Here is a 13,100-nt window from a genome sequence, read left to right as displayed (position 1 = left end):
ATAGGTCTAAATTTTAGGGGACAAAATTATATGAATCCTAATTTTTATACAAACATTGCTTTTGAGTTTGGATTCCTCTGGGGAAAATTAAAATACGCTTTGAATTGTTATTGGAGGCCCCACCTAAAAATAGTGGCTCCCCAGACCCACACGCATAGCTTCTAAATCCCGCTTCTCCCCCCTCTCCCTACGCAACATCTTCTATTCTTAACCTTTTCTTAATATTATTAATTAATTTTCAAAAAAAAACAATTTGGTCAATAATGCCTAAATTTTGAAGCATCATATGAGATTCACGCCTTATTTTATTCATTCTTTTCTATTGCGATGCCCCATTCTTGGGATTGAAAAAATCTGCCCACAAGGTCAAATCAGTAATCTCACCCCACTTCCCGCTTCATATCCTCATATTCTATGGGTGCCACCCGACGTCGCCGTCACCTTAGACTGCCACGTCGTTCAATTCCGGCACCTCACAGCCTGGCTCCTCTACACATATTTCCACCAACCATCTACCTCCACGTGGCCTGACCTGATGTTGACACCTCTGCTCTTACAGCTGTCGGCCGCTCCTTCCCATATAAATACACAGTCCCGCTCGCCCCTTCTTTCCCATCTCATTCACTCGTGTCCTGTACTCTGATATTTGACCTTCGCTATGGCCTTTAATTACCGCTTTGCCACTCTCCCTTCTTCTCTATTGGTTCTTCTTCTCCTTCTCGAGCCGGCACTTGGGGCTCTGGTTCAGCAACAGCCTCTGGTTCTTAAGTACCACAACGGTGAACTCCTCAAGGGCAAGATCACCGTAAATCTCATTTGGTACGGTTCTTTCACTCCGGTTCAGCGATCCATAATCGTCGACTTCGTCCACTCCTTGGGCTTCCCGCGGACCCCGCTTCCCTCCGCCGCGTCCTGGTGGAAGACCACCGAGAACTACAAGGGAGGCTCCTCCTCGCTTATCGTCGGGAAGCAAGTTCTGTATGAGAAATACTCATTCGGGAAGTCGCTTCGTGGGAGCCATTTGCTGGCTTTGGCCTCCAAGTTCAACGATCTCAACTCCATTAACGTTATTCTCACGGCGAAGGATGTCGCCGTCGATGGGTTCTGTATGAGTCGGTGTGGCACGCACAGGTCGACCCGACCCATGAATGGGAAGCCACGGACTGCTTACATCTGGGTTGGGAACTCTGAGACCCAGTGTCCCGGCCAATGCGCGTGGCCCTTCCACCAGCCTATTTATGGTCCCCAAACTCCGCCTCTGGTGGCTCCGAACGGCGACGTCGGAGTGGACGGGATGATCATTAACTTGGCGACTCTGTTGGCCGGTACTGTCACGAACCCCTTCAACAATGGGTACTTCCAGGGCCCACCGACGGCTCCTCTCGAAGCCGTCTCTGCTTGCACCGGGGTTTTCGGAAGCGGGTCATACCCGGGTTATCCGGGCCGGGTTCTCAAGGACAAGACAACCGGAGCTAGCTACAATGCGAACGGCGCGAACGGGCGGAAGTATCTGCTGCCGGCGATGTGGGACCCCCGTTCATCGTCGTGCAAGACGCTCGTGTGAGGTGACGAGCCGGGGACAGGGAACAAGGGTGTGGATTAAACTGAGAAAGTATGTTTTCACACGCGGCAGGATCTGGTAAACGGTTGTAGATATGGGATCGTAAGAACGGGAGCAGGGGAAGGTTTGCAATTTACAGCATCCTAAGGTGCTTTTGTCGTTTTGTGTGACGTGGAAGTTCTGTTACTTGAAAAGGTCATGTTAAAAATATGGAGAACGAGGAATAAGAAAGGCTAGGAATATTGTATAATAGCAAGAATATAATATAAGAATACTTTTTATGATTTTGAAATGCATAAGCATAGTTGGGGGAAAATGAAGAAGCTAGGTACTACTGTTGTATTATTATAAACTATTTTGTGTTTTATATTAATTTGATCATTATGTTAATAAATTAGTAAAAAGAAATTATGTCATCTAGAGCTGTTCATGAAACGGATTGGGGCCGAAATAAACTTGTTCCTGTTCTGTCTGATAAACAGTAATGGGATAGATTTTTTATCCCATGTCTCGTCTCATTCTGGTTTTGTCCCAGTCAGGACGGGACTGGAATGTCCCAATATTTTTTATTAATTTTTTAATAAAATCTGATTTTCCTCCCTTAATTGTAGTGTTTTGAATTTAGGCTTTGTAAAAACATTTTTTTTTAAAATTTCTTTAGATACTCTTAAATAAAAGCTCAAAATATTACATATTATAGTCATTAAAAATTCTAAATAAAAACTTTTAACACAATAAAAACTTGCTAGAAATTCTAATCATCAATAAATATAAAAGCTCTAAATAAATATATTCATAATTTTATACAATAGTCTCGAATCTTTAAAAAATATATATAAATAAGGTAAAAAGTAAAAAAAAATAAAAGGGATTGGGATGGGACGATCTCATCCCGTGTCTGTCTCGGTTTGTCCTTTTAAAAACTTTTAAGACTGGTCCATCCTGTCTCAATAAAACCGGGGCCAAAAGAGGATGATCAGGATAGACTAGCTTTGAATACCCCTAATGCCACCTAAAACAAAATGAAGGTGATAATTGAATATTGAGAAGCAATAATTGAGAATTTTTTTTTTTTGACCTGGCAATAATTGAGAATCGAGTCTTCATTTGAATGATATAGGCAAATGTTCATTTTGTCTTTTAATTGATTGGTTTGGATTATTTATCATTTCTTACCATCGATTTTCAGCCATTTGTATTTTGAAAATAACTTTTTTTAATTTTAAAATTGGACAATAAATATCATAAGAGTTTTAAACTAACAAAATAAGGCAAATCAAAAGAATTATCCCATGGTCGCTACCTTTTGCATTGGAAAATGATAATCCCCTTCTAATCAAATTTTCGTATTGATTAAAACCCTAGCTATTTTTATTAAATACTCTTCCAATCCTAAATATAAGACTATATTTAGGGTTAGAGGAGTATTTTTTACTTCCTATTTCTGTGAAAGATCTTAATTTGAATAATGAATTATAATTTTTCATGGAATTTACCAAGAAACCTTGGTGACAGATTCAGTGCTTCAGCAACATTCATTCCCATGACAAATTATAATCTCTTATTCATTCAAATGTTATTATTGAAAATCTCATTCCATTGACTAATATTTTTCTAGTTTTTGTTTGCTTATTTCTGACACTTTTTTTTAATATCTAATTTTCCTGTTTTCTAAAACGGAATTTATCATGATGTGTTTTTTAATCTTTGTACTCGTCTTATTTTTATTCAAGGGTTCAAATGTAAATTTGTCAACTGAAATTTTCATTTGGGAATGCTGGATCCTCGAAAAAAAATTTTAGTATAAATTTGTTCTAAAATTTTTCTATATTGTTAAAAATATTAATTCTGAATGTTATTATTTTAACAGTTAATATTAGATTTTTAATGACAAAAGATATTATTCTCATAATTTTAAATTTTTAGAAGAAATTTGTATTCAACAAAGTTTTTGATAAAGTTTTTAGAACAAATTTATATCTTAATTTTTTATTAAACAAATGAAACATCGCATGACATCAAAATCAAGCCCGTCTTTCTCCTAAAGCTTCCCGAAAGCATGTGTATGAACAGTTCCAAAAAAAATTTGGTGTACCAAGACAATTAAAATTTGGTGTAAATAATTGTTTTAAAAAATAAAAAAAAAATCACCCCACATCCAGAGAATTCCACACGGTCCAACCCAAAAAAGAAAAAGAAAAAGAAAGAGAAAATAATAATCGCAGGAGCAACAAATGCAGGGAACAAGCACGGAAAGCGAAGCGAGAGGGGGGACGAACAGTGGGCTACGCAGAGAAATAGGAATAACAGGTGGCATATTGTTTGGCTAAGTTAAACAGCAGGAAGAGGGAATAATGGGGTCCTGCTTGGGGTGTGGGGGACCGGAATAAGCTATTCCTGCTTTGTCTTTCCGTCTCCAATCAAATCATGGTACTCTTGGCTCTAGATAAGCTCTTCAACCACTTCAAAACTTTTTTCTCTTCACCTAATCCCCTTTCAGCTTCTCTTTTAACCCCCTCTTTCTAAAACTAATGACCATGAATTCCACATATTATATTAGGAAAAAAAAAAAGGGGTCCCTTTGTCCTTCCTCCGGGTTCCAGAAAATGTTTTGATGTATTTTTTAGTTCTTAATACAAAATCTATTTAGGTTGTATTTGGGTGGTACTCCAAACCATGGTTTGGAGAATAAATCACTCAAACACCCACCTAAAAATCAAAATCATGGTTTTGGCTCCAAAATCATAGTTTTGGAAAAAGCAAAATTTTTTTGCTTTTGGAGAAAAAAAAGAAAGTGTGAGAGCCTATAGGATATGTATCTTGTTATTTTTTTTATAAACATATTTAATCTTATATTTTATAAATATATATACATATTAATTATTTATTAATTATATTATCTTATGTATTATTAATTATGTTAATAAAAAATATATTATTAAAAATTTTATTCCTTCAAATTAAAATATATCCTAAAATCTATTTTTTCTGTAATTATCATATTAACTTATGTCTTTTTTTTAGTAATTTGTATATGTAAAAAGTGCTTCTGATAACAACTATCCAAACACTCTCACTTCTCAGAATCTATTCTCCATAGAATCTATTCTCCAGAATCACTTTTTCAAACCACGGTTTAGTTTCATCCAAACACACCCTTAACTAATTTGATTAGATTAAGAAAGTTAGGTAAGTTAATTAATTATAAGAAAAGTGATATTTTTTTTTAAAACACCATAATCATCTTTCTTAATATCTTATCTTCCTTTTCTACTTAATTATGGTTGGAGGAGTATCTATATAGGTAATTTTAAAAAATTAATAAATATAAAAAATGAGTCTTATATTTAATATCAAAACTAATTTAATAATTGGGTCATATATTAAGAACCAGAGGAGTAACATAATAACCAACAAAGAAACAGAGTGATAGAATAGAATGGAATGATACTAATTTTTTTTTGGGGTGGGGGCACAGTATATATTGGGAACAACATAATACTCTTCCTATCTTAAATATAATACCTATTTTATTATGTAATTTATATTATAAAATGGGTATTATGTGTAGGACTAAAAAAACAATGTATATTGGAATTGTATGTTACATTGTGACTGTTAATAATACATAAGATATCCCTCAAATGCCTCCCATATCTGATCCCACAAAGATGATACAACCTTAGCACAAAATTCTGCAATTGTTGTCTGATGCAAACTCACTACTGTTTGGACTTGTTTAGGTTCCCTTGTATCACTCATTGCCGAACTTTCCCCCATATTTCTGGGCATCTTCCTAAAATACACGAAGCCAGCCCCAAAAAAGGAAAATGCTAAGTAGTTTTAGCGCTGAGTTTGCCCATCCTTTTCAAATATAGCAACTAGAATTTAAGGTTAAATTACAAATTAAATTTTATATTAATAATCGAATATAGTAATACTTATTAAGGAAGAAAATAAACTTTTCAGGTATATCTTGATCCTACTGAGCTTCCAGACTTAAGTCACTTAAATTTTTTTTGTATAAAAAAGAAGAGAAGTTTCGATTAAAACTAAAATACAATGACAAAAGCCTTACAAATCACGGCTTTCCTTTTCATTCAGGCTAAAATATAGTTTTATTCCTTTAACTTCATAGAAGGTTTTAATTTTGTTCTTTAATTTTAAAAATATTCTTCCAATCCTTAATATATGACCTAATTAGGAAGTTGGTATTCGTCCTATATATAAGATTTATTTAACATGTTTATCAATTTATTACAAAATTAATCCTATTAAATTTTTTTCCCAAACAATAATTAAGTAGAAGATGGAAAGAAAAAAATTAAGAAAGATGCATGTGGTATTTTAAAAAGCACATGTCATATTAATTAATTTAACAAACATCTTTAATTTACTCAAATTAATTAACTAGGTCTTCCATTAAAAATGATAATATTAAGATTTTGAATGTTAATAAAAACATTCTTAAATATTAACATATTAAATTTAATTTTTTAATCCAGTTCAACAACAAAACTGTGGAAGATAAAACCCGAACGAATAGAAAGAAATTTGAGTAACCCACCAATTAGAGTGGGTTACTTGGTTCACTTGTATTCTTTGCCTAGATATGTGGGAAAGCAGAACGAAGTGAGAACATTTTTTAGAGTACACAATATGGAAGAAAATAGGGAAATTTTCAGTGAGACTGGGAGCTTCATATTTACTATGAAAGATTAGAGTTAGTAATGTGGACTGACAGTACGGATACGGGCTAACCCGCAGTAGTGTGGACCAAAATAGTGTGGGTTTAAGTAGCCCACTAGCTTGTCTAAATATTTTTTTCAAAAAAATTATTATTATTTATATAGATTGAGCTTAGTTTGAAATGTTAAAATTAGATTTGGAGTTTTAAATTTAAATAGTGGGTTATAATTAAAACAGTATGAGGATTAACTTATAATTTGAGAAAATATTTTAGAAAAACTAACACATTTTTTCTAAATAATTAATTTGACTATTTTTCTTATTCAAATTAATTAAGTAAATCTTTTATGTGTGTATTACGTATGTAATTACATGAATGAGGCGATGTTAATGTGGAATTTGAGGATCAAAATTCTCTAACTATGTTATATAATATATTGGGAATTGCATGAAAATAAAAAAATTAAAAAAGAAAGAAAGAAAAGTTGAGCGGGTTAGAATAGCCTGCACCTTGGAAGATTGGCAAGCCCGCCAGACCCAACCTGTATTACTGGCACTAATCAGAAGTTCCAAATGGCCGCCCGCTGCTACTTTAGTGTTATGTATGGCATGGCAATAAAGCTACACATTGTGTACCTATACACGAGCTGATTATTGATACCTTCCTCTTTTTCACTAGTGATGTCCAGAAATAGAGCAGTCCCACTCGTTACTCATTTGTTTTGTTATAGATTCCATTAGTAATGTATGACATGGCAGTCAAGCTGCACATTGCGTACCTGTACGCATAAGCTGATTACTGATACCTTCCTCCTTTTCACTAGTGATGTCTAGAAGTAGAGCAGTCCCACTTGTAACTCATTTTGTTTTGTTATAGATTCCATTATGGCCCGTTTGGTTCGATTATGTGTAAGTGAATTCCCTGTAATCCCAATGCATTTTGCTATTCCTATTGTTTGGTTGGTCCAAAGTAATGTAAATGAGATTACATTATGTAAAAAAGATTACCTCAAATGCTGTAATTTGGTTTACATCAATGGACCTATGTAATCCCCATTCCCACTTCCTTTCTCTCATAATACCCCTCCCAATTCGTGTGCCTCTCCTCCCAGCCTCTTCCTCTCCTCCACCAGCATTCTCCATCTTCAACATCTCCTCCACTAGCGGCACTCCTCCACCATTTTTTTTTAATGATCACGAAGTTTTCAACACTGATGTTCTCCTCCTTCTCGCAACACTTTTGTACTGCCTACAACTACCAACCTGTTCCTCCTTGCACCACTGTCATTCTTCTTCGGTTGTAGACATCGTTCTTCTGCACCACAATCTTGTTCACTGCACCACCATTGTTCACATTCGTCATCTTTTCCTTCTTAAATTCTGCACTATACTCGTCATTCATATCTCTTTCTTCCCTACTAACATTCTTCTCTAGATTTGATTTTAATCCTCATCTTCAAATTCTCTTTTCATATTTTGGGCTTTTGGGTTTGATTATGTTGCTATGTATTTTGGTGGATTCTAATAAGCAATAGTAATGTACTGTTGGGAAGCATTAAAAGAAAGAGGAGGATCAGGGAGATTTTTTGCCTTCCGACCAGGGCTATAATGGTCATTTCATAATTCTTTTTTCATGTTTTTATGATTGAAAAGGTATAATCGCAATGTTCAGATATTAAAAATCATATTTTTCATGATGATTATATGCTTTAGTATAAAAATTAAAAATATTAGGCATACATTTATGTACGTGTGCATGTCTGACTTTCTCTGATTTAGCGACATTATCTCTAGTATTCAATTTAACACAAACTTGGACATCATCAAGTTTACCCATATGAATTAAACATACCAAGGTATTACAAAAGCCGGCCTTCATTCACGTCTAATTTAAATTCCAAATATGGTGTGTATATTTATTTTGGCACCAAAAAATATGATATCGAGTTCTAGTATTAATACTACCTCCGGTCCTTAATATAAAACCCTGTTTGACTTTTATTTTGATCCTAAATATACACACGCATATATCCTTCTTCCACTAATTCTAAGCTAATTTGATTAAAAAAGTTAACAAAAAAAGTTATATAAAAAAAGTTATATATGTGTATAATTGTGCGTATATATATGTCTATGTATCTTGTTTTTTAGTATGCCCTATTAGTTGCTTAAAGTCGTAAATTTTGACAATAAAATTATCATTCTCTCTGGTTGATAAAATGCTTCAAGGTAAAATCATAATATTCAAATATCAAATACTGATATGCATATCCATATTTTTCATGATGATCATATATATCACTATAAAAATTAATAACATTGGACATACATATGCACAAGTGTAGATGTCTAACTTCTTGTGAGCTAGAGGCATATATATGTAATTTAACACAAATTTGGACATCTTCAAGTCTGCGTATACGAATATCGTTGACAGAAAAACGGTGGCATTAGAAATATATGAGTTTACCTCTTCAAATGTTATCCAATAATTAACCCTCTTCATGACCAGCCATCTTGGAAAAAAATGGAGTCACCTCTTAGAATAAAATTATCGTCCTCCAATGCAATTAACACGATATTCTAATTAAAGAGTTAAATTTTCCTAAATTACCTCTAAATCTTATATTTCAAACATGCCAAGAATCATGTCTCTAGATACTAAGAAGGAAAAAAATGAAAATAAGATATTTAAAATAAATAAAAATACATAAAATAAAATTATTAGATAATTCAAGAAAATTTATATACATCATCAAATTTTTGACAAAAGTCATATGCTGTCGTTGCCCAAAAATTTGCCCTGATTTTTCATCATGATAAATGTTCGTAAAGTATGAGCATATGTTTCAATCACCAAGTATCCATATACGTCAATGTCATGAGCATAATAGGTAAAAAGCTGTACTGTATTTCTTTTTACCTCTATATGCTCTTAAGTTTTTCATTTCTTCATAATTATTCTTGTGTTTGATTTTTTGAGGTTTTGATAAATCTCATCTGTTTAAAACATTGGCTATCTTCCCAAACCATAGTTTGGAAAAAAAATTTGCTAAACACCCTATAAAAATCTCAAACCATGATTTTGGGGGAAACTATGGTTTTGCCCTCCAGAACCATGGTTTTGGATAAAGCCACTAGGAGCTGTTTTTGCTTCAAATTATTGAACATTGGTGGTGAGCCCAGGGCATATTACATAGAGCAGGCGTCAATTATTTGCTTCCTTCTTCACTCTTCATTGAGCTCTTGGTAAGAAATACTCATATTTTTTTGTTGGCAAAATAAATTATTTTACAAAAAACATATTTACTTATTTTATTAATATATATACGTATTAATTTTTTTATTTATATTATTTATGTCTTATTTATTATATTGCCAAAATATATATTATTACAAATTTATTACTTCAAATAAACATATATTATGAAATATATCTTATATGTAATTATCATTTAAACTTATATTCTTTTTAGTAATTTCTATATATAAAAAAGCACTTCTGACAACAACTATTCAAACACTCTCACTTTATCAGAATCACTTTTTCAGAAAATCTATTCTCTCCAAAATCTATTCTTCAGAAGCTATTCTCCAAACCATAGTTTGACTTCATCCAAACACCCCCTAAGAAGCACTCTCACTCGACTGGACTTGCTGTTCAAAACATTTAAGAAGCACTCTCACTCGACTGGACTTGAAAGAATAAAATTTTATACACTTGAATGGTGAAAGCTAGTGGCCATTAACGATAAAGATTGAACGGTTTATATAAAGACTTCATTTTGCACGAAACATAAAATGCGAAAACTTGAAGAAAGTGTTGATAAATTAAAATATGAGTTACTTTGGATCATTATGTTTCCCTTAAACTGCCATACTAAGAAGCTAATTAACTGGTCCGAGCAAACAAGATTTAATAATGTGTATCGTGTAGCCATTGAAGGATGCATAATTCTGGCCTAGACTTGATTAAGGTTGGTTGCGTATGTTAATGCATTTCGTTAGTTATAGAGATAGTTACAAATTAACATATTACTCCTCTAGTCCTATATATAAGCTTTAATTTTTGAGAAGAGTCTGGTTCAAAATATAACTTTATTTTTGAGTATTTATTACTTTTTTTTCCTTATTTTACCCGTTGACTGTATTTAGTACTCTCTTTCTCTCATTAATATCGCCTCCATATATTCTCTTTCATTGTTTTTTTATTTATTGCTTTTCTCATTTACTCTTTTAATAAATAGGGGCAAATTTTAAAAAAAAAATTTCTGACTTATTTATTATTTTTAACTAATTTTAACTACTAGTTTATCAAATGTGATTTGGTTATTTGAAACTTATATATAGAACAGAAGGGAGTATTTTGTTAGACAATAATATGAAAATAAAATAAATCAGAATATAGTAAAAGATGTAACTAATCTATATGGATATAACATAGTAGCAGAAAGATTGTTATATTGTGATTTGTGAATATAACATACTAATAGCAAGAAAGAGTGATAGAATGGAATGAAGAGACAATGAGGAAAAACCGAAAAAAGGATATACAACATCCATACTGGGGATAACAAAATAACAAGAGATTTAGGCAAGAAAAAAAAAACAACAGAAAGAGAATATAACGATATTATATTGTGGGTGTCGTTAATTTGAACCTGCCAGTACATAATTTCTTCATGGGAGAATTTCAGTTAAGGATCGCAAAAGACAATTTATATCAATCAAGGATCAAAATTTTCTGAAATTTCACTGCAGGACTAAGGGACCAAATTGAAATTAAAATTTAGAGTGAGATTACAATAATACCCCTCTCTTTTTATTTTATTAAAAAATAAATATTAACAGGAGATACTGTTCCGGCCACCAGCACTCAGGTGGCCGCCGCCGGGAGTCCGGCCACCAGTGGCCGGAACAGTAGCTTCGGTTGGTCTCCAATGACTGGAATTTTTTTTTGTTTAAAACAAGGTGGCCAACAGAGGGTTTGAACTCATGACCCCTTGACACATCAAAAAATTTACAACCACCAAACCAAGCAACCCATTCAAATATAGGATGCAAATAAAAATATATATAACAAAACAAACGCAACTGTTTGAGTATAAGTGAACAAGTGAAATTAGACGATTTACAAGTAGAATTCAGCAATTTATAACAAAAATTAGGCAATTTACAAATAATATAATAGAAGTCATAATCCCAAATGCAAGTGTTTAAGTGCAAATGAGCAAGTGAAATTTAAAGATTTACAACAAAAGTTTATGGATTTACAATCCAAATTTGACAAACACAAGAGAATGCACAACCCAAAATGTAAGTGTTTGAGTGTAAGTGAACAAGTGAAATTTGACGATTTACAAGTGGAATTCAGCAATTTACAAATAACATAATCGAAGTCATAACCTCAAATGCAAGTGTTTAAGTGCAAATGAGCAAGTGAAATTCTCTTGCAAATCTATAAACTTTTGTTGTAAATCTTCAAATTTCATTTGCTCATTTACACTTAAACACTTATATTTAGGATTGTGAGTTCCATTATGTTATTTGTAAATTTCCTAATTTTGTTGGAAATTGTCGAATTTCACTTGCAAATCCATAAACTTTTATTGTAAATTTTCAAATTTCACTTGCTCATTTGCATTTAAACACTTGCATTTGGGGTTATGACTTCGATTATGTTATTTGTAAATTATCTAATTTTTGTTGTAAATTGCTGAATTCCACTTGTAAATCGTCAAATTTCACTTGTTCACTTACACTCAAATACTTACATTTTGGGTTGTGCATTCTCTCGTGTTTGTCAAATTTGGATTGTAAATCCATAAACTTTTATTGTAAATCTTCAAATTTCACTTGCTCATTTATACTTAAACACTTAGATTTAGGATTATGACTTCTATTATGTTATTTATAGATTGCCTAATTTTTGTTATAAATTGCTGAATTCCACTTGTAAATCGTCGAATTTCACTTGTTCACTTACACTCAAACACTTACATTTTGAGTTGTGAATTCTTCTGTGTTTGCCAAATTTGGGTTGTAAATCCATAAACTTTTGCGGTAAATCTTTAAATTTCACTTGCTCATTTGCACTTAAACACTTGTATTTGGAATTATGACTTCTATTATGTTATTTGTAAATTGCCTAATTTTTGTTGTAAATTGCTGAAATCTACTTGTAAATCGTCAAATTTCACTTGTTCACTTACACTCAAATACTTACATTTTGGATTGTGCATTCTCTCGTGTTTGCCAAATTTGGGTTGTAAATCCATAAACTTTTGTTGTAAATTTTCAAATTTCACTTGCTCATTTGCACTTAAACACTTGCATTTGGGATCATAACTTCTATTATGTTATTTGTAGACTGTCTAATTTTTGTTGTAAATTGCTGAATTCCATTTATAAATCGTCTAATTTCACTTCTTCACTTATATTAAAACAGTTGCGTTTGTTTTGTTATATATATTTTTATTTGCATCTTACATTTGAATGGGTTGCTTGGTTTGGTGGTTGTAAACTTTTTGATGTGCTAAGGGGTCATGGGTTCAAACCCTCCTTTGACCACCTTGTTTTAAACAAAAAAAATTTCAGCCACCGAAGGCCGGCCGGAGCTACTGTTCCAGCTACTGGTGGCCAAACTCCCGACAGTGGCCACTTGAGCGCCGGTGACTGGACCTCTGACCTTCAGTGGCTAGAACAGTATCTCCGGTTAATATTTATTTTTAATAAAATAAAAAGGAAGGGGCATTATTATAATCTCACTCTAAATTTTAATTTCAATTTCGTCCTTTGGTCCTGCAGTGAAATTTCAGAAAATTTTAGTCCTTGATTGATATAAATTGTC

At 32.7% G+C, this 13,100-nt stretch overlaps 1 protein-coding gene across 1 annotated transcript; it reads left to right on the top strand.

Annotated features, from left to right (window-relative positions):
• Positions 1–646: 646 nt before the first annotated feature.
• LOC114738271 (protein EXORDIUM-like 2) lies at positions 647–1,977 on the top strand. Its single transcript, XM_028926311.1, has one exon. It carries the CDS (start codon positions 659–661, stop codon positions 1,562–1,564), a length of 906 nt encoding a protein of 301 aa, XP_028782144.1. The 5' UTR covers positions 647–658; the 3' UTR covers positions 1,565–1,977.
• Positions 1,978–13,100: the final 11,123 nt, after the last annotated feature.

This window comes from Neltuma alba, unplaced genomic scaffold, assembly GCF_004799145.2.
Source record: "Neltuma alba isolate B1F8T4 unplaced genomic scaffold, ASM479914v2 tig00013568_pilon, whole genome shotgun sequence".
Taxonomy (NCBI): domain Eukaryota; kingdom Viridiplantae; phylum Streptophyta; class Magnoliopsida; order Fabales; family Fabaceae; genus Neltuma; species Neltuma alba.
This window is presented reverse-complemented; position numbering and strand designations above follow the sequence as displayed.